General features: G+C 33.0%; 2 protein-coding genes and 1 long non-coding RNA gene across 13 annotated transcripts in view; 1 reads left to right on the top strand and 2 right to left on the bottom strand.

The window, feature by feature from the left end:
- The window catches only part of nacc1b (nucleus accumbens associated 1, BEN and BTB (POZ) domain containing b), a 32,516-nt gene extending 28,153 nt beyond the window's left edge, over positions 1-4,363 (top strand). For 7 of the 8 annotated variants that reach the window (XM_073916904.1, XM_073916895.1, XM_073916898.1 and 4 more), the window contains one exon: positions 376-4,363. In XM_073916904.1, coding sequence (XP_073773005.1) covers positions 376-385 — 10 coding nt within the window. In that variant the 3' untranslated portion in view covers positions 386-4,363. The remainder of the gene's footprint in view (positions 1-375) is intronic. The other variant, XM_073916900.1, reaches the window with a different exon arrangement.
- Positions 1,761-4,973, bottom strand: LOC141376631 (uncharacterized). Its single transcript, XR_012387220.1, has 3 exons — positions 4,106-4,973; positions 3,914-4,006; positions 1,761-2,884 (listed from the first exon to the last, which is right to left on the bottom strand). It is a non-coding gene; the product is annotated as an uncharacterized lncRNA (long non-coding RNA).
- Positions 4,974-6,505: 1,532 nt separating this feature from the next.
- stx10 (syntaxin 10) lies at positions 6,506-19,176 on the bottom strand. 4 transcript variants are annotated; one of them, XR_012386676.1, is made up of 9 exons: positions 19,078-19,138; positions 16,102-16,271; positions 14,734-14,828; positions 14,581-14,643; positions 14,398-14,499; positions 12,961-13,067; positions 12,511-12,605; positions 9,423-10,036; positions 6,506-8,464 (listed from the first exon to the last, which is right to left on the bottom strand). XR_012386676.1 is itself a non-coding variant. In NM_001326447.1 (8 exons), exons 1-8 carry the CDS (start codon positions 19,110-19,112, stop codon positions 9,960-9,962), a joined length of 744 nt encoding a protein of 247 aa, NP_001313376.1. In that variant the 5' UTR covers positions 19,113-19,176; the 3' UTR covers positions 9,387-9,959. The 4 variants fall into 4 exon arrangements, 2 of the variants coding, with proteins under 2 accessions (NP_001313376.1, XP_068080195.1); XR_012386677.1 differs by having other exon boundaries at positions 6,506-7,838; NM_001326447.1 differs by lacking the exon at positions 6,506-8,464 and having other exon boundaries at positions 9,387-10,036; positions 19,078-19,176.
- Between the last annotated feature and the right edge of the window lie 2,853 nt (positions 19,177-22,029).

Raw genomic sequence — 22,029 nt, 5'->3', positions numbered from 1 at the left:
ACACACATATAACACATTATCTTTATTGCATTACAGAAACTAGCATCTTAGCATACTTGGTCATCAAAATGCTTTTTTGTTTGTTTGTTAAACATAGACTGTAGAGTTGCCAAGTATTATGTAAAGGAACATCCTCACATGTACAGTAGAAACAAAAGAAGCACCATATTTTTTGCTTTTTTTATATGAACTTAAGTGCTTGGAAGAGATGAGCGCAGCTGAAACTATATAGCCGAGAGGGTAAATACTTTATTCAAATGTCATTTGTTAAAGCATGGATGAGTTTGAAGGAGCGTAGATGGGCTCTTAATGCACTGCAAGCTATATTATTACTTTCTCTGTCTTAAAGAAATGCCATTTTTGTTACTGATTTAGTGATGGCTGAATGACGTCGAATGGCACATGGATCAGCGCCACCTGCTGTCAGACTTGACAATGGTAGTAAATAGAATCTAGTGTGCATTATTTTCTTCTCCTGGCCAATGAGGATTTGACTTGATCAATTCCAGTTCTCATTATTGTTTTTTATTTTATAAGCCCCGACCAAAAGAATATGTACACAGATTTTTAAATGCTTCTGAACTGCCAACATCGAAGGAAATGTTATTGTGGATATACAGAACTAGAATAAATGGATGAGGTTTACTAATGTGACGATCAAAACAATCAGTACTTAATATGACACTTTATTAACAAATGGCCAAATTTGGGGATTCATGAATGGCTATCGGGAAGGAAGACAACCTAACATATTTAGAAAGTTTCACTCTTTACTATTGGATTTGAAATTGTACATTTGTCAATTAACAATGGATTGTCATTAAAATCCCCATTTCTGTATTACGTTTTTAGGGCAAAAATATCTGCAGATTTCATATAAGGGTTATCAAAAATGTCAAATAGAACTGGGTGTTATTTGCTAAACTGTTACATAAAGTTGTATAAATTTTGCATGAGAGAGGGGGCTTTATTTTTATCATAATTTATCTTTTTTTATCTGAAAAAGCACATTTTGCTTTTCTATAGAGGTCTTCAACAGCATCTTTTATGGTTAGGGTTCAACTACTAGGTGTCAATCTTACAGTCAAAAATAAAAAGGCTTAAAGATGTTAAGCTAGATTTTCTTTTCATTATACCATCAAAATGAATGATATTTTTTATATACATGGTTAATAACCTTATTTTAAACAATATGGAATGTAATCATCACATGTAAATACATTAATATGGTAATATACACAATAGCAGGCTTAAAATGCAGCACTTTTACAGTATGTACAGGCGTCCGTTCTGCATCTCTGTAAGGTTATTTTTGCCTGAACTGAAGTTGAAGACCTCTGCTTTTGCTCCCTCTTTCTGCTTGACTGTTTCCATTGAGCTTCTATTAGATTTCTATTATGAGTATTTCTCAAATATACTGCATCTGTTTTTGTTTGGTGTGTGTAAACATGCTTTTCAGATGTTCAACTTTTATTTGTCTCAGCATTTGCTAGGTTGCTTCATTTACAAAAACCGAAGGCAAGACACCACAGGTGAATAGGGTGTAAAACAATATGCATCACCAAAACTTCCAAATTATAATAGTTAAGAAGTTGTTTCAAACAAAGCGCTAAAAACACATTTTAATAAATCATTTTGCGTTGATATAATATCATACCTGTCAACCCTCCTGTTTTTTTTCCGGGATTCTCCTGTACTTCTACAATTCTATCCCACTATCATCCTGTAAAGGTATTTTCCCGTATTTCTTCTATATTTTTGATCTTTCCATGTCCGATCCTCTCCATACGCAAACCATAACGCCGAACCACCAGGGGACACCCCTTGAATCTGTTTTATGCTTTCATTTTCTTTTGGCATGAAAGCTCGTTTTTTTTTTTTTTTTCCCGGGATTCTCCCATAATTTACAGTTCTATCCTGCTATTATTCCGTAGAGGTATTTTCCCGTATTTTCAATCTTTCTATGAAGGGTGACCATAAACATCAAAGTGCTGATTCACCTTATATGCAAACCATACCGCCGAACCACCAAGGGATACCCCTGGCTCTTAAATGTGAATCTGTTCTGTGCTTTCATTTTATTTAGACATGGAAACATGTTGAAATAAATATAAAAATGGCGGGATTCCCTTCATTTCCATAACAGGCGCCATTGCCTCACCTATACAATCCTCAAAATAGTCAGTGTGTGACTATCAGACAAGCTCCATAGTGATAAATAGTGTACGTGTGATTTGAAGCAGAACGAAAATGGACACCCTGAGTTTTGGGTGTGTGTTTGAACAGATATATATGTTGTTACAATAATAATTTCAAGATCTAAAGATGTAGATCCTGGTGGGTTTAAAAACACAATTGTTGTTTTAAATAAGCATAAACAATTAAGAAAACAATCGAGTGCTTTCATTATGGATCTGTGCATTTTCAAAGTGACACCTCTGTTATTTAATGCGATCAAACGAAAAATCTAAATGCGTGATTTATTCACTGCTTTTTATTCAGAATGTTTGAATTATACAGTGAAGAAAAGGTTACAAGATTTGATAACTTGATCCAATTTCTTATAATAGCTATTAATTTTAATAGGCTAAACAGTTCAATTTATATGCAGCTTTTTAATATATGTTGTTTATGCTGTTTATGTAAATAATAACAATAATTATACATATTTTGTCATTTGTGGAATTTCTTTAAAACTATTTTTTGGGGGACTTTGGGGCTATTTTCACTTCACAATGTTAACAGTTTTTTGCCTTTAAAAAACATAACAATTTCAACATACTCTTTCACAAACTGACTAAGACATGTCAGATATACAATGAATCAAATATAAAAACATAAAGTATAAAAGAACAACATACCGTGCAGACATCAAACAGAAACTCTGTAAGGGGTTAAATAAAACCATATTGTTTTACTTCAATTGTTCAGCCTTCTCATCCTTCATTATTTTTAAAGCCTCCACATAGGTGGCAAACTTCTTTTTAAAGACAATCAAATGAGGAGCTGTGTTTCAAAATGTTGCATTTATGAATGAAGTATTGAACTAAAATAAGTAAACAAGCTGCAGTTAATCCCTAGTGTTAACAGGTATGTATTTTATGCTCAGAAGCGTATATGTGCGCGAGCACACAGTAACATCGCCACCTGCTGGCTCGGCATAAAGAATACAGCTAATAAATTCTCTTGAGTGTACTTTTAAATCGGAATTTTGACAACAACTTTCAGGAAGTCATTTTTTAGTTCAAAGCTCTGTCAATGTACCCGTAGATATGAATAAATTAAGCTTGCAAGTACCCCAGAAGTACAAATATCTGACTTGCATGTCCTGGGGAAGTTGATTTAGAAAAAAACAGCAATTGTGTAGGCTACTTTCGATGTTTTGTGTGAAAAATAAATCGCCTCTAGTGTCTTGCCTTAAAAACTCTGGGTATTTCATTTCTCAGTGCTGCAAAAAACAAAAACATTCTGTGTATATGACTTCTGTAATAAAGCTTAATTACTTCGCCTCACAGTTCTAAGGAGAATGAGGTGTGTATTCGTGTACACATGAAAGATGCAATCAAAAGCCTCGGATGAATACCTCCTCCTAAACTCTAAAACTTGTACATTATCTTCTTTTACTAAGATGTCTATCCACCTGTTTCACCTTCCTCCAGTATAAATCTCTCTCTGAAGCTTCATGTACGTTTACTTCACTCCTCCAGCAACCTCAAAGACTATATTCAAGCATAAATGGCTTTTTTTCACATCCCTGCCCACCAGAGACAAAAATGCACGTGGATCTACCTCCCGAAAGCCTCAGCCATTGCTCCTCTGTAACCTCATACAGGTCAAGTGCTGCATTTTCATTTTTCTGACAGGAACCTAATGCAAATGCAGGCCAATTTTGAATATGATGTTTGATTCATACCTTGGGAGAGGTCTCGAGAAGATCCGTCAACATGGCTCGGAGCAGTGTCTCTGGTGTGTGTGTGGCTACAGGGATCATGCAGATTTTCTTTTCCTGATATATGAATATACATATATAAATACAGATCTATATATACACTGTACATTATACATAGAAACACTAATGAAGTTTGATTGTTAGTTGTGCACTCACAGCATGAGATGTAATTCCCCAGAAATCCGCTCTTTTTGGAAGCAAATGCAGTAGCGTCTACTGATGTCAAAACTCCCGTTATCCTTCACCCAATGCCAGTGTTTTCCTCTGTGTTCCAAGTGCCAATAACTTTGTGAATTCCTTTACTGTGACCCAATGAGAAAGAAAATTGCACATTAACTACTGTAAAAAAGTAAATGAATAAATAAACGTGGAGAGAAGAAAATACATCTTAATAAAAAGATTTGTAACAAAGAATTGCTGTGGTTTGTTTTATTGCGTGGTGGTTGAGCTTATTAAAGACACTTAATTTCAGTGTTATAAAATATAAAAGGGAATAAACAGAATTTAATTTACAAGCAAAAGGAATGTATAATCATAATGTTCTATCATTATTCAGCATAAGCTGATAACAAACTTTATGAAATCAGCTCATGAAAGGTATTGTCATCAGCCCTTTAACTATATCAGGCTGATATATTTGTCAATAACTTAGATAATATTTCCTCTGGTTGAACCACTTCATGTGTTTTCTGCATGACACTTTTTTATTGTTATTTTACTGCTATTTTAATAAGAGTTCAGTGACATGGTTGCTTTTTTTTTTGTTTGTGTCAGGCAGTAGATTTTATTTATATGAAAGAAACTATGACACAGAAAAGAGTAGTTAATTAAATTTAAATTTAACAAAAAAAGAATAATTAATTTAATTTAAGTTAACATAGAAAAGAATAAAGTTCAGCATCAGTGCAAACTTTTTTGAAGTTTAAGCTTTAAAATAAAATCAGTTGTTCGCTCTGTTCACTTTTTATTTTGTAATGATGCAGAAAAAATACTATATTATAGTAATGTTTATATTTAGTGGCTCATATATCAGGTATTTGCTCCCAAATCTAAGGAGATATTGGTTATCCGAATGTCAAAAATTCTGTATTGGTGCATCCCTATTTTGAAGGATATAGGAAAAATACACAGGTTTTTAAAATTTTTGTTTTTTGTTCTAGTAAAATTTTGCTTCATGTTGTAATATATTAATAAAGTAGTGTTGAGGGCAAATTTAAAAATTGGAGAAAATACATTTTCGTACATTTCAATTGAAATCTACAAATGCAAAAATATCAAGTGTTCTATATAAAACTAGTTTAATTGCCTGTAGTATTCTGAGACATTACTTAAAAAAAGAAAAAGAAAGAAAGAAAAAAAAAGTATGTTGTATTATACACTTACCGGCCACTTTATTAGGTACACTTTACTAGTACCGGGTTTGACCTCTTTTGCCTTCGGAACTGCCTTACTCCTTTGTGGCATAGATTCAACATAGTACTGAAAATATTCCTTAGAGACTTTGTTCCATATTGACATGATAACATCACGCATTTGCTGCAGATTTGTCAGCTGCACATCCATGATGCGAATCTCCCGTTCCGCCACATCCCAAAGGTGCTCTATTGGATTGAGCTCTGGTGACTGTGGAGGCCATTTGAGTACATTGTCATGTTCAAGAAACCAGTCTGAGATGATTTGCGCTTTATGACAAGGAGCGTTATCCTGCTGGAAGTAGCCATAAGAAGATGGGTACACGGTGGTCATAAAGGGATGGACATGGTCAGCAATACTCAGGTAAGCTGTGGCGTTAACAATAAGTGTGCCAAGAAAATATCCCCTACACAGGATGAATCCATGCTTTTATGTTGTTGATGCTAAATTCTGACCCTACCATCCGAATGTCACAGCAGAAATCGAGACTCATCAGACCAGGCAACGTTTTTCCAATCTGCTATTGTCCAATTTTGGTGAGCCTGTGCGAACTGTAGCCTCAGTTTCCTGTTCTTAGCTGACAGGAGTTGTACTCTGTGTGGTCTTCTGCTGTTGTAGCCCATCTGCCTCAAGGTTCATTTGGTTGTGCATTCAGAGATGCTTGTCTGCATACCTCCATTGTAACAAGGGGCTATTTGAGTTATGGTTCCCTTTCTGTCAGCTTAAACCAGTCTGGCCATTCTGCTCTGACATCAACACGACATTTGGGCTCACAGAACTGCCGCTCACTGAATATTTTCTCTTTTTCAGACCATTCTCTGTAAACCCTAGAGATGGTTGTGCGTGAAAATCCCAGCAGATCAGCAGTTTCTAAAATACTCAGACCAGCCCTTCTGGTACCAACAACCATGCCATTTAAACTGAAATCTACAGATGCAAAAATATGAAGTGAACTACATAAAACTGTGGTTTAAATCCCCCTACTATTCTGAGACATATTGTAAAAGCAAATTAGCCCAAAAACTCTTATTCATGAACAAAACGATAGTTTTGCTTGTAGTGTTTTTTCTTTAAAAAATATTCTAGCCATGACATTAGTCCATTGTGATGCTTATAAACTTGAGAAACAAAAGAAACAGCATGTCAAATGCATATACTTTATTCGGGAACCATTTGGATTTATCAAGACGCCAAAATAAAGCCAAAAGTCTTATATAATACAAATGCTTACAAAAACTAATGACACGGGCATTAGAACTGGACTGAAATGCAGTCATTCATGTAGGCAGCAAATTTATTTCCTCTACAACTGAAAGAACATCAAACGAGTACCGAATTTCCCTAAAAGGACATGAAAGAGGTCATTCATTTTCATCCCTTGTTCCACTTTTTGATGGCAGACGTTGTATTTGACTTTTTAAGGCTCACAACGAAAATCTTATGCTCGGAGTTGCTAGGATACGTTATTGTATTATAAAATGACAATAAACAATACTGAAATGAGTCGAGTTCAGCTAAAGCTGAAAGAGAGGAAAGCGTTGGTTTTGAACAATACATTCACCCACGGGCACCTGGAGTCCTTATACACTCAGATCTCAGAAAAACTCATTGGCACAGAGGATATGAGTACAAAATGTTCGTTAGCACACGATATTAGATCCGAGTTCTGGAGCACAAATATGAAGTAACAATCATAACTGAAGCTTTTGATTAGCTCTTTAGGGGATGCTGTCAGTTAGTGGGGGAGTTTACTTAAGAATGAAACTAAATTGCTGTTCATTTACCTTCCAGCTAGTCACACCTATTACATTTTGTTTTGTCTGTGTGCTTTTTTGACTATTAAAAGTGCTGATATTTGAAAATGTCATTTTATGAATCACCAAAAAATGAAATCATCAGCTTAAAATCTTTTTAAATGTAAAATGTGAGTAAATCAAAAGCAAAGATCCATTTTTTGGTGAGCCTCTCCCCCTTAAAATAAAATGCGACTTCCAGAACATGCATGTTGCTGCTTTTACTGCATTTAAAAGACCAGTTAATTAGTGAAAATAGTAAAATGATGGAGAAGTATGGAATATCATTGTGACTTAATCCATCAAAATGCACAGTGTGTCCAAATGACTCTATACAAATCCGCCGCAATAACAATATACAGTAATCTTAAAAGCAATGCATAAAATCTGATTTTAAAATGAGTAAAAATCCCAATACTTACAAGCAGATCTATGAAAATTGTCAGTGTGAGCAAATTTGACCATTTTTTGCAACCAATTATCCACGAGTTGACTCAAATGATGAGATTCATCCATGAATAAAAGAGCAAATGATAATTTAAAAAGTTCATGATTTAATTTCCATCAGATAGAAAAGGCATAGTTCACCCAAAATGGAAAATTCTGTCATCTTTTTACTCACCTTTCATGTTCCAAACCCGTTTGAACAAAAAAAAGAAGAGGTTTTGAAAAATGTTGGAAACCTGTAACCATTAATTTTCATAGTATTTGTTTTTCCTTTTTACCCATTTCTAACATTTTTTAAAATCTCTCTTTTGGTACAACATAAAGAAATAACTCTTTGATTGTGATGGTGAGTAAATTTGAGTCAGTTCACACAGAAAATAAAAATGACCTCATCTACATTTATTCTCCCTCGTATTTTTTTTAAAATGAGAGTTTATTATTTTCTATTGAACACAAAAGAAGATATTTAAATGTATTATTATTAAAGATATTATAAACCAACATTCATAATAATGTTAGTTGCTGGGACTCATTAACTTCCATAGTATGAAAAAAACAATTACTATTGAAGTCAATGGTTATAGGTTTCCAACATTTTTCAAAATATATCCTCAAAAAAGTTTTAAACAAGTGAAGTGTGAGTAAATAATGCCAAGAATGTTCATTTTTGTGTGAGCTATCCCTTTAACTTGGGTATGGCCAGCTGGAAATCTAGAGGGCGCTATAAGCCAGCATTCACTCTGATATGGGGGAAAAAAAGAGAACATTCTGTTGTTTACTCACCTTTCACTTATTTCAAACTTGTGTTAATTGATATTTTTCTATAAACACAAAAGAAGAGATTTTGAAAAATGTTGGAAACCTGTAACTATTGACTTTCATAATATTTATTTTTCCTATGAAGGTAATTTTAAATGTTTACCCATTTCTAACATTCTTCAAAACCAGTTTTTTGGTTCAACAGAAAAAAGTAACTCTTTGAGGGTGAGGCTGAGTACATTTTAACTTTGTTCACCCAAATAATAAAATGACCTCTTCTACATTCATTCTCCCTCATGTGGTTTTAAATGAGAGTTAATTATTTTTTTTATTAAACACAAAAGAAGATATTTAAACATATTATTATTTGAGATATTATAAACCAACATTTATAAGTATGTTTGTTGTTGGGACTTATTGACTTCCATAGTATGAAAAAAATACAATGGAAATCAATGGTTACAGGTTTCCAACATTTTTCTAAATATCTCCTTTTGTGTTTAAAGAAACTCAAACAAGTTTTGACTAAGTGAAGTGTGAGTAAATGATGACAGAATGTTCCAAAAATTTAAATTCTGTCATTGTTCCATTTGTTCCAAACCTGTTTGAGTTGATATTTTTCTATTAAATACAAAAGTAGAGATTTTGAGAAATGTTGGAAACCTGTAACCATTGACTTCCATAGTATTTAGTTTCCTATGGAGGTAATGTTAAAAGTCTACCCCTTTTTTGGTTCAACAGAAAAAAGTAACTCTTTAAAGGTGATGGTGAGTAAATTTTAACTTGGTTCACCCAAAAAATGAAAATGACTTTGTTTACACAAAAAGAATATTTAAACTTATTATTATTATAATAATAATTATTATTATTATTAAAGAAATTCAAAGATATTAAAAATCAACGTATATAAGAATACTGGTTGCTGGGACTCCTATACTAAGAAAAAAAAATTGCTATGGAAGTCAACGGTTACTAGTTTCCCACATTTTTCAAAATATCTCCTTTTGTGTTTAAAGAAACTCAGAATGTTTTGATTTAGTGAAGTGTGAGTAAATGATGACAGAATGTTCAATTTTGGGTGAACTATCCCTTTAACTTTGGTATGTCGATCTAGAAATCTAGAGGGCGCTATAAGACTGCATTGACTCATTGTGCTCGTTATGGGTTGATTACTTTAAAAAACAACATTTACTTTGTTAAATATTTGGTGAACCACCCATCAGCACACAATGAGTATATTGATATATAACTTTCACAATGACTGCACTGTCAGAATCAAACATATAAAAATATAATAAGGCAATATCAAATTCCCCAGCCCCACATGCACTCTGTACCACATTAAAACATAAGGAACATAATAATAACTGTTAAATTCCACCTCGGCGCCAGTGAAATGCTGGAACAGACCTTGCAGAGTCCACCCAAAAACAGGAGAAGCGATGTGGGTTACTGAAGACAAGATGAGGTGAAAAGGACTATAAAAAATAACTCTCGACATCTCTCTCATAAAGGATAATGGAAGAATCGTGGTAAACTTCTGTCTTCCTCTGTAAGATTTCAGCATGATGGAAGGCCAAACCGAAGAAGTGTCTGGTTTAAATGGCGAAGAACAAAATGAGCACCACGATCAGTATAATGACAAGAACTCCAATAGCGCACCACTGTCTCCGACCTGCCGCACACAAAACACATCAATCAGTCACACACTCATTTATGAAATCCTTCAAAACTATAGAAATACATGAGTGCAATTCTAACATGTAAACCTGTTTTGGAAGCTGTTGTTTTTATTAAAATAAATAAATACAAACAATAATAAAAATAAATACAATTAAAAAATACAAATAAATAAACAAATACATAAATAAAATATATTTTAAAATATACAGAAATTTATTTTGGTAGAACTTAAGAATAATGGTCCATTAGTTATTGTATTTATTACCATCAAATATGAATATTCTTGGAGAGCATTAATTAATCATAGTTAAATAACAACTATAATTAACTTTTATTATTTTTTATTAAATAATTTACTTTAATAATGTTAACGAACATATGAATAAATACAGTAATAAATGGATCACTAATAGTTTGTTCATGTTGGATAATACATTAACTAATGACCATTATTTTAAAGGGTTAATGATTTTTTAATACTTTAACTCGCCAGATACATTGAATTGTAACTGATTGTTGTTTACAATATTATATTTCAAATAAATGCTGTTCTTTATAACATTTTTTCAAAGGAATTATGGCAAAAAATACTGACTGACAGAGATTTTTTTATATTTTAATCAGGGCCTAACTAACTTTTTTGATCACCAGCCACTGTGGCTAGTAGTTTTCCAATGTTATAGGTACTCGCCATTTTCACTAGCCTCAATTTTGTGGTTGGGAAAATATATTTGCATAAATTTGATGTTGGCATGGCAAAATTACTTGATTTAAATTATGTGTTATATCCACATGCCTCCTTAATTTTTTTGTTTTTATTTCACATGACTTTTTAGGCCTTACTGCGAAGAATTTACCATTTTTCTCTTTGGCCACACCGAACTAATTATTTATTAATAATACTATATTACTATTATTAATACGATAAATATATTTTTTAAAAATGTGTCAAATGTGTCAAGCCCTGATTATAATATCTTTTTTTAAATAATAAAAAGGATGTCAATGTGAATATGTCATCAAATGCGTTATTAATATGCCTAAAATATGTGTTTTGTAAATAGACTAAAAATGAATGACAATCATTAAACAGAACATTTTAATATATAAAAAATATGAAAGCTGTGGTACACAATGTTTTATATCATATACAAATATATCAGTATAAAATATCAAATAATATACCATTAAAGGGATAGTTCACCTAAATTTAATTTCTTTCATAATTTACTCTCCTTCCATGTTCTGAACAAGGTTTCTGTCTCGTCGAACACACAAAATAAAAAGATAATCTGAAAAATGCTGGAAACCACATAGATCTGGATGTTAATGGTTACCAGGTACCAACATTCTTCAAAATATATTATCGTTTTGTTCAACAGAAAAAATTAGGAAATAAAAGATTTATTAGCACTTGAAGGTGAGTAAATAGTGAGCAACTGTTTTCTTTTTGGATTAACTATTCTATTACATTCCTTCATTCATTTTCTTTTTGGTTTAGTCCATTTATTAATCTGGGGTTGCCACAGCGGAATGAACCGCCAACTTATCCAGCCTATGTTTTACGCAGTGGATACCCTTCCAGCTGCAACCCATCGCTGGGAAACATCCATACACACTCATTCACACACATACACTACGGACAATTTAGCTTATCCAATTCACCTATACCACATGTTATTTTGGACTGTGAGGGAAACCGGAGCACCCGGAGGAAACCCATGCGTATACGGGGAGAACATGCAAACTCCACACAGAAACGCCAACTAACCCAGCCGAGGCTCGAACCAGCAACCTTCTTGCTGTGAGGCGATTGTGCTGCCCATTGCACCACCGTGCTGCTCTATGCCATTACATATAATGTAGAAATAAACTTTATAGACAGATACGACATATGATAAACTTGAAAATATGAGTACAAAATAACACAGTAATGTGTGAAGGGAGATATAATCTGAGAGAGGAACGAAATCTTAGGAGGTTGGAAAAAAGGACAACTTATGAAAAATTGTCTATGTGGTGTGAAATTTTGGAACAGACCCTCAAACAATGTCAGGATATTAATCAATTTAAAGAGTTGTATAAATATATATTATTAAAGGAATATAATGATCAATAGAGGTGAACAAACTGAGAAGGGTATGATGAAATCCCAATTAATGGCTGTTTGCAGTACTATGGGTCTATGTTTTAAAATGTAAATGTACAAATGGAATCAAACATATAATGTATTAAATATGCTAAAAGGATCAAATATGTCTCATGTAAAAAGAAGAGATAAACAAAAGAAGAAATAAGCTGAAGTAATAGATGAATAATGTGTGTGGTAATGGGATGGGGAAAATAATACGCTTGTGCTTAATCCTGCTCTATTTCAACCATGTATTTTGTTTGAAGTTGTGTGTTCTGTGTATTATTTTTCTGTTCAAAATAAATAAACAGATCAAATCAAATCAAAGCACTCACTGCTGGTCATGTGTGAAACCTTCTCCATTTTCTTCAACACCGAGTCCATTCTAGAACCGGTCTGGTCCATCTCTTCATTAAACTCACCCAGCATACTAGGACAAAAAAGATGCATTTTTGTTCATTTGATTAAAAGAGAATCATACTAAATACAGATGTAACATTTCAAGATTGTCCACAATTGGATGTTTACAGAGTTAATCAAAACACATTCGATTAGATTTGCAGTCAAACAGCCACAAAAAGATCAGCAACACTCTCTGCCTATTGTCATTTTGTGAAAAGGTGCACCAGAATAAGCTATTCATACTTTTCTGTGTTGAATAGGATCAGAATCATAGTTGCCATCTACATTATTTTCATTAATGCTTGCTATCCTGTGCACTCATAAGCAGTAAAACTGATGTAATGCATCACTCAAAATTTAAAAGGTGTTATTTGTTCGCTTACACTGCCTGTTCATCCAGCTCGTCTCCTATCCTGCTGGACATGTCCTTCAGGACGCGGATACTGCCTGTGACCAGCTCCAAATGCTCATCCTGGTCCTGCATGATCAACTGCATAGAGAGAAACTTGCTTATTATGATATATGAAAATAATATGAAACAATCAAAACTGTAATATTAAACCTTCAAACCAAAAGATCAAATGTCCTTGTTTTCTGCCTGTAAAGCTCATGCTTTGCTTGCTTTCTGAGGCCTGTTGCATAATGTTGCATAATGCCAGTTTGGGATTCTACCCAGGTAAGTTTGCATTTAGTTTGAGCAAACTCTTTTCTGGCTCAAAAAAGTGGGTTGATCAGTTTCTTCACTATGGTAACTTGTGGTTTTATTCTGGGTTACAGATCTCAAACCCAAACTGGACCAATCAGCTGTGAGTAAATAGCCTAAATGCATTTTTGAGTCAAGTTTCAAATAATAATTGCAAATATTAATACTTTAACTCTATAGTATAACCTCCTAGGGCCTGAGTGTTCACATACGTGGACAGCACATTTTAAGCTCTTAAGTGGCTATTTAAAATACTTTGAATGTTTTATATTTTGTTACAGACATAAAGTGTCATCCTGCAACTGTTTTGCAGCATATAAAATGTCCCAAACCCTAGTTTTAAGTGTCCAAAATGGGAAAAAATTTAGTTTTTCCTCTCAGATAGTCAAAGCAAGTAAAAAAAAAAATTATATGTTAAATATGCATAAAAAAAATTCAGGGAAAAAGTGTTTTATGTGAATTCGGACCATGAGTCCACATATATAGACACCATTTTTCTCCAAAAGTACATCATATCAAAAGATGATACTTTTATTCTAATTACGTTCCAATAAGCCCAAATAGCAAAGAGAAATAAAAAATGCATGTAAAAAACACCTTGGGTCTTAAGAGGATAGATTTAAATAGTTTTTAATTGTCAATTAATATTAATAATGTCTGAAAAATAAACTTTACATTTAAATATTTAAATTTGCTTAAATGAATTAGGCTTTTAAAATGGCTGTCTTTTAGCTGTTTTTAAATCAACATTAATAAAATCTGCAAATTGATTTGCATTGATATAGCACTATTAGCTTTAAGTTGCCTCATCAAACTTTATATTTCTGATAATGTTATCTCTTAATCTTTAACAGAGAGGTGAATTTTTGACTCTCTTGTGAGAAATTAATCAAACTGCTGCTCTCATGTCTCCTTTGATTAGCTGTTTGCTGCACTTGCATAATCACAAACTCTGGATTAAACCAAGAGTTATCAGAAAAAGTTTATATCAATTTTTGTGAAACAATAAACCTTTGATCTTGAGACTTGTTCTGCAACCCAGAGTTTGTTCAACTCACTTTGTGAATATTGTCAATACTATTTCATGATAAGTGCAATGTGAGCCCCTGTGTCATACCTGCTGCTGCTCCTGTTGCTCCTGAATATATCTGGAGTTTGCAGACACCAGATGAGGCTCCAGACCGGCGTATCGGTCCTTTGCTGTGGCCCCGAGCAGAGCCTGTCAGAGACAGTGCTGTTGACACCAGCAAACATCACCATATCAATCCATTCAGTTGAACAAAGAACAGAATGAACTCACCTGTTTGTTTTTCTTCTCCGCTTGTGCCACAGCAGAGGGACTGGAGAGCTGCTCCTTCATTAGCTACAGAGAGATACACAGAAACATTCATATAGAAATAAATAATAATAAATAGAATATATGTCTGTGTGTGTGGAGGAGAATGATTGGCACCTGAACGGATTTCCGTGTTCTTTCCACAAAGTCTCGTCTCTCCTGGAGTTCATGTTCTCCTAATCGGAACTTTCCAGGGTTCGCCTCCACAATACCTGATACGGTCAAGGACTAAACCAACTTCTGCATATGAGTCCAAAAAAAAAAACTATTATTGAAAGCAAAAATATATATATTAGATTTCCAATAAAAATCTCTCTATTTTTTTATTCAGTGTAACAACAGCTTACAGTATATACCAAATATATTATTTAGATTAAGTATTTCAATAACTTCTAAAAGAAATTTCTCCCCTGCCCGCCCCCAGCCTATCTATCTATCTATCTATCTATCTATCTATCTATCTATCTATCTATCTATCTATCTATCTATCTATCTATCTATCTATCTATCTATCTATCTATCTATCTATCTATCTATCTATCTATCTATCTATCTATCTATCTATCCATCCATCCATCCATCCATCCATCCATCCATCCATCCATCCATCCATCTGCCTATCTATCCATTCATCTTCCTATCTATCTGTCTATCTATCTATCTATCCATCTGTCTGTCTGTCTGTCTGTCTGTCTGTCTGTCTGTCTGTCTGTCTGTCTGTCTGTCTGTCTGTCTATCTATCTATCTATCCATCTGCCTATCTATCCATTCATCTTCCTATCTATCCATCCATCTGTCTGTCTGTCTGTCTGTCTGTCGGTCTTGTTTATTCTTTTATACATTTTAATAAGTACAGATTAGAATGCATTTTTTTTTACATAAATACAGTATTTTACAATAAATCGTGTAACATCATTTAAATATTTTACTATTTTTTCCACAAAGGTTATTTGACATATCTGACATTTTTTGTGTATTTAATAAATACCCAATTTATACAAAATAATGGTTTTAATTTAAATAGCAAGAGGTCAGAAAGATTTAAGCAATGAACTGTTCTATACAGTGAAAAGACAGAGGAACTGACAGTCAAGTCCTTAATAATAGCCAAGGATTTGTACTCTTTAAAACTCTCTGCTCATCAAATAATACTGAAAAAAATGTATCTTAGTTTTCATATAATTATTAACACTATTAATAATAAATATCCTGAACACAGAATGAAATATCTAGAAATTAATCTAAACTACAAGTTAATTATAATAATTGTATGTAATAAAATTTTTAATTGTAATAACACTGCACAATGTGGCTTCTTTCATAGATAACAAAAAAAACTGTGACTTTAAAAAAAAATAAGATTCATAAAAATCCCTTTTCCTTTCTTTTGTCAGCCCAATATCTTTTTTTTCCCAATACAGAGCCATTTTGTGTAACATTCTGAAGTTTAAAAGCATCACAGGTCTTCAGTTTTCAACAGGATACTGATGGTTTCATGTAGGTCTTCCAGGTCCCAGTCGATGGCCCTCAGGCAATTTCGGAGCTCATTGGTGCTCCAGTCGAGCTCATCTCTGCTGACGGGGGTCTCCTCCTGCAGCAACTCCTCCCAGCGCTCATACAAACCCTGTGCTTTCGACAGGGCCTTCTGCACCTCCCTGCCAGAAAGACAAGCAAACTGTCAAAGCCTTTCTACTTGTTTATCTATAGCAAACAACTTGCACATGTGCACTAAGTTGGTGGTAGTTTCTATTAAGTTGGGTTGAGTTTAGGGCTGCACAATATGTCGTTTCAGCATTGATATCGCAATGTGATCATTTGCAATAGTCACATTGCAGGTTATGCAATGTTGAGTTTGTATTATAATTTATGATGTGGCTGTGTTTTTGATCTCCATGACTGTATAATGATTTTAAAAGCATTCCGGTATAATAAACTGTGCCATTCGTAACTTCAATAAGGATTAATTTTATTGAATTATTTGTATTTTTATAATTCAACTACTGTACCTGAATGCTGTTAGACTTGGATAAACAATGTAGATTGTTTATTAGATTGTATGCAAATGATCATGTTTTTTTGGGATTGTCAGAATTTAACCCCAAACTGGATTGAGATTAAAAAACAATTAGATGCCATTTTTGAAGTAGAGATTGCCTTCACTTGTGCATCTTTATATTTGGGTAATATAAATTTAAATGGATGTATTAATAAAGACATGAAACTGTTATTGATCCTTCTGGCAGCTAGTAAAAAACATTTACAAAAACAATGGTTAAAATTAGAATCACCTAAAGTTGAAGAATGGATTGATACAGTGCACACTATACATGTCACGATTTTCTCATTAAGAACACTACTTTTCTCTAATTTGGAGTAAGTGGATTTAGTATTTTTTTTACCAATATACCTGTATTTTTCCTGAATTGTAACTTTTAAATTTATTTAACATGATATTTTTTTCTTCTTTAAAGGCAATCTTCTAAAGGATTTGTAGCTCCCCGTGTTTTACTGTTCATAGTTGTTGTTGTTGTTAAAGGGGGGAAAATACAAAGCATAAGCAAGATCTGTAAGTCTCTTTCAGTAAGAGAGATTATGCAAGTTATATATACATGATATATGCATATATAATTGATATCTAAAATGATCAACTATTTCCAAATAGAGCCATTCAAGCCATCTGATGAAATTGTATTCATATCCCAAAATATGTAGCAGAATAACAAAATATCAAAATTTTTCCAATATTGTGCTGGCCTAGTTGAGTTTTATAATTATTTTTGTAATGAGATTGGTGTGGGAAATGGCAGTAAAAGACAGCGTTTTATTTTTTTTTTATATATATATATTTTTTATTTTTTTGCATCTGTCAGTTTTGAGATTTTGGGCCCACTGGCTTTTTGTCAGTCTAAAGTGAAGTAACTTTTAAGTGCTGCTTTTGCCTGACTGTCAATGCATGTCTGTAGATTTATTTATTTATTTAAATTTTTTTTTTTTTGGAAAAACTTTTAAAAGTATGTATCTTTGTGTGTGTGTGTGTGTGTGTGTGTGTGTGTGTGTGTGTGTGTGTGTGTGTGTGTGTGTGTGTGTATATATATATATATATATATATATATATATATATATATATATATATATATATATATATATATATATATATATATATATAAATCAGTACACACCTCAGCTGGTTTTATATTTATTGCAAAAATTTTTGACTTTTTTTTAGGACTTTGCAGTGTTTTCTGAATAATGGCGTGAAAATTAGAGATTCCTAAAATGCCTTTGAAAAAATCATTGACCCTACTGTATCAAAAAAAGAAATAACAAGATTATTGAACATGATTTCTAACACTGTTTAAATTATTTTCCTTAGTGAAGCACGTTTCTTTAAGTACTGCCTCATTTTGCATATTTAAACTCAACATTTGAGAAAACGTATACAAAAAACTAGCAATTCTAACCGTGTTAATCAACTTGGAAATCTGGTGATAATCATCAATTATATTATTTTACCCTATTCACCTGATAGAGGTAAAGTTGGTTTTATATTCGGATATTCAGACATTCTCCTTACTAATAATATCTCAGAAAAGTAATCTGTGGAAAGTCTAAATAAGGAAATCATATGAGCAGCAAATGACCATTAAAGTACAGCATTGTTCACAGTCAATTAGAAAGTGTTAATGTTGTTTAGAAGTCATACTTGCATGCTAATTTTGATCAAATATTCAACGTAACATGGTTAACAGTATAGACACTGCTGAATTAATAAATGTGCGCATATAAAACCAACTTTACCTCTATATTCACCTGCTGTGTCAACGCATCAGCCATTATTTTTTTTATTTAACAAATATTGACAGATTTATATTCACAAAATTGGACTTTCTCCTTAATAATATACTTTCAGTAAAGTATTATTTGCTAATTCTAAATAGTGAAATTATATTAGCTGCCAATGACTATCAAAATACAACCTTGTTCAGTCAAATAAACAGTGCTAAGTTTGTTTACAAGTCATTCTTAAATCTGATTTCAGAATTCTCAAAGTACCACGGTAAAAAAGGGAAGCATGTCACAAGTTGTCACTGAACAAATGTCCGAATATAAAAGCAACTTTACCTCAATAACTTTAGTTTAGTATCAGTACGTTTAATGAATGACATGTAGCATAAATCAGTGTTTTTACACTTGTCAACAGAGTGCTTTTCAGACTTCGTTTAACCTTCCAGATATCTAAATCACTTATTAACATTTATATATTCCTGTTTATTAAAGCATGATGGTTGTTGATTAGTAAAGTCACATGAAAACAATAATGTGACATTAACTGTGGCTACAGGTAGTGATGAAGATGCCTCACTGACCATCAAATTAACCTGTCAGTATTAACGTCATGTCATTCAGACAAAGATGGACGACAGAAACATGTACAGGGAAGAGGATTGTAACTTTTCTTACCCTTTAACCACGAAAAAAGGATCCTCCATCGACATATTAGCCCCTCTTGCTCAGGAGCTGCGTGAAGTCAACGACAAGACGGGTTTTGTAAAACATGCACGGAAGATTGAGCTTTCAAAATAAAAGTCTTTGAGCTTTAAATGTCAAATAAAAGTACTCTGGTTATGAATGAGGTACATCGGTGATTGTTGGGGAAAGAAAGAAAGAAAGAAAGAAAGAAAGAAAGAAAGAAAGAAAGAAAGAAAGAAAGAAAGAAAGAAAGAAAGAAAGAAAGAAAGAATACTAAAATGCTGTTGTAACCAAATAACCTATAATAGTTTAATACATTTAATTACTTAAATTTATCTGTATTTTAAACATTATACAAAATATTTAAGAAGATCTAAATATTTTAAGGAAAATTTTTCTGAAATATTCACTAGAATGATATACAAATTTAAGGTAAATGATTAATTAATCATATTAATAATTTTGTTAATAACAGTTCTGTCTGGTTCTTGAATCTGATTGGCTGATAGCCGTGCGAATTTCTGCTAATAACAGCACTGTACAGCCTTTTAACCCTTCAGCGTTGTGTATTCCTCCGCTCACATACAGCCACAAGCAGAGGACACTCTACTGTTTGACAAATATTGCAGCTGTATGACAACATAATGTACTTTTGAGGCCTTTTTAGTTGAGAATGTTGTTGTTTAGATTGTAACTATGCAGTTTATTTTTAAGGATAGTACCAATTTTAAAATATTTAGAATTTCTGAAAAACTGCGTCGGCGGCCATTAGCCTGTCTTTGAGCAAAAATGATTGACCATGTTCATCCACAAGATGTCGACAGAGACTGCATAATAAGCCCTAAGAGAAAAAGTGTAAATACAGCTGATCAAATCACAGGTAAATGACTTTCTAAGTAAGTCTAATTTGTATGTTGTAGTGCTGTATTTATACCAAAGTAATATTGTGATCTCCCGATTGCAACAAAGATACACTGGGAAATTTCTGTAGACTGATGGCATTTCATGCTGTTCAGCCTTATAATGTTAAAATGTGAGCAAAATCACCTGTTTTGTCATCACTTCAGACATTACACATCAGAATCATTCAAATACTAGCTCTAAGTGACGTTGGTGAACTGGCAATGGTTTCTGATGTTCTGATGTCGGCTGCAGATGTGTATCAATAGTGTGAGAAAGTAGTTCTTCTTGCAAAAGGATTTGAAGAATCTCTGTGTTTGATTTTCTTTTTTATATACACAATTATGCTGTCAAACTGTTGTATAAACAAAATATCACACTCATAACAGTGCGATGTGGCTGTAGGCTGGCACTCGGTCGCGCACGCCTGGCCGATATACCAGTGACGATATACAGCCACATTGCACTGCTACTCGAGTAATATTGCTCATATATATATATACTCAGTGCATCACTTAGCGGGTTTCCACACAAGTTTCTGCATCTTGCTTATATACACTATGAACAGCAGCTACGCTAATTATTTTCTTTTTTTTTCTCCATTTCCACCTGGGGACACTCATCCCGAGGTCCTCAGATTATGTGAAGTCACTGATTGGATCCAAGACCAGCGAGCGACGTGATGATCCCAAGGTTTCCATATCCGGGACCAGGCCGTATCCTGAGCAGCTGCTGCGCCGGTCATGGAGGAGTGGAGAACATGAGACTGATTCCAGTGATGATCCAGGGACAGACGAGTGAGGCTAGCTCCCAGCCTCCACCACTGAGACTGCAGCTCTGCACAAGACTTTTGGCCAGCAGAGAAATTAAAATGTCTGTTTAATCTCAAGGTTTTTTTTCTTCACTCGCCTCAGTGAAGTTTTTTTTCCCTCTCCGCTGTCGCCACTAGCTTGCATGGTTTGGGATTGGTAGAGCTACACATCTATGAATTTGCTCTTCAGTGTTTGGACTCGATTTTAAACCACACTGATCTGAGCTAAACTGAACTGAACTTAAACACTAAAAACTGAACTACCCTGATCCACTTACTATGACCATTTATGTGAAGCTGCTTTGACACAATCTACATTGTAAAAGCGCTATACAAAAAGCCAAAAATCTGAATTGTGTATGTATGTATGTATGTATATATATATATATATATATATATATATATATATATATATATATATATATATATATATATATATATATACTTAATAGAGTACTTACCATATATATATATATATATATATATATATATATATATATATATATATATATATATATATATATATATATATATATATATATATATATATATATATATATATATATAGGGTTGTAATTGTACATTTGTTACCATTATTGCCTTAATATTTTAATGTATGTGTAGCAAATATATTCAAAAAACATTTTAGTAAAACTGTCTTTTTAAATAATCCAGTTGCCTTCTCTCCTGTTTTCATTCATTTACCCACTCAGTCATTAAATTATTTACAGTATTTATTTATTGCATAAGAAAAACCACACATCAATAAAACTTATTTGTGATAAATTCAGCTGCATTTTTTGCAAGTATAAATTACTTACCCAGCAGATAATTGTTATTTTTATGTCAGAAATTATAACAAAATAAGGCTAAATCATTAACTAGGTTGCAATGACCTGTTTATATAGCATGTATGCTAAATTCGGCATATTTGTAATCTTGGATTAATGTTTAATGTAAAGAAAAGAAACCAAAAACATTCCACATGACTTCAGTGTTTCAACTGTAATCATACAAAGTAATCCTACGCATACAGAAATGACTTTGACGAATAGACCTTGACAACATTAGAGGGAGAAATAGCTAAATTTTATTATTATAATTTTTTTTTAATATCCACAATTGTTTCAAGTGTCTAATTCCATGCATAATGCAAGTTTTGAATACTTCATCCAGAAGACAAAGTGCTTCCTCTTTGGCTCCGTTACCTCATCCATGAACAAGCAGAAATG

The sequence above is a fragment of the Danio rerio genome, chromosome 11 (assembly GCF_049306965.1).
Source record: "Danio rerio strain Tuebingen ecotype United States chromosome 11, GRCz12tu, whole genome shotgun sequence".
NCBI lineage: Eukaryota > Metazoa > Chordata > Actinopteri > Cypriniformes > Danionidae > Danio > Danio rerio.
The sequence above is the reverse complement of the archived record's forward strand: the minus strand, read 5'-3'. Positions and strand labels throughout refer to the sequence as shown.

Coding starts and splice junctions, on each gene's coding strand:
- stx10 (NM_001326447.1), bottom strand. CDS start 19,112: ATGTCGATGGAGGATCCTTTTTTCGTGGTTAAAGG. Junction 16,272..19,077: donor CCTTTTTTCGTGGTTAAAGG/GTAAGAAAAGTT, acceptor TCTTTCTGGCAG/GGAGGTGCAGAAGGCCCTGT. Junction 13,068..14,397: donor AGCAACAGGAGCAGCAGCAG/GTATGACACAGG, acceptor CTCTCTATGCAG/TTGATCATGCAGGACCAGGA.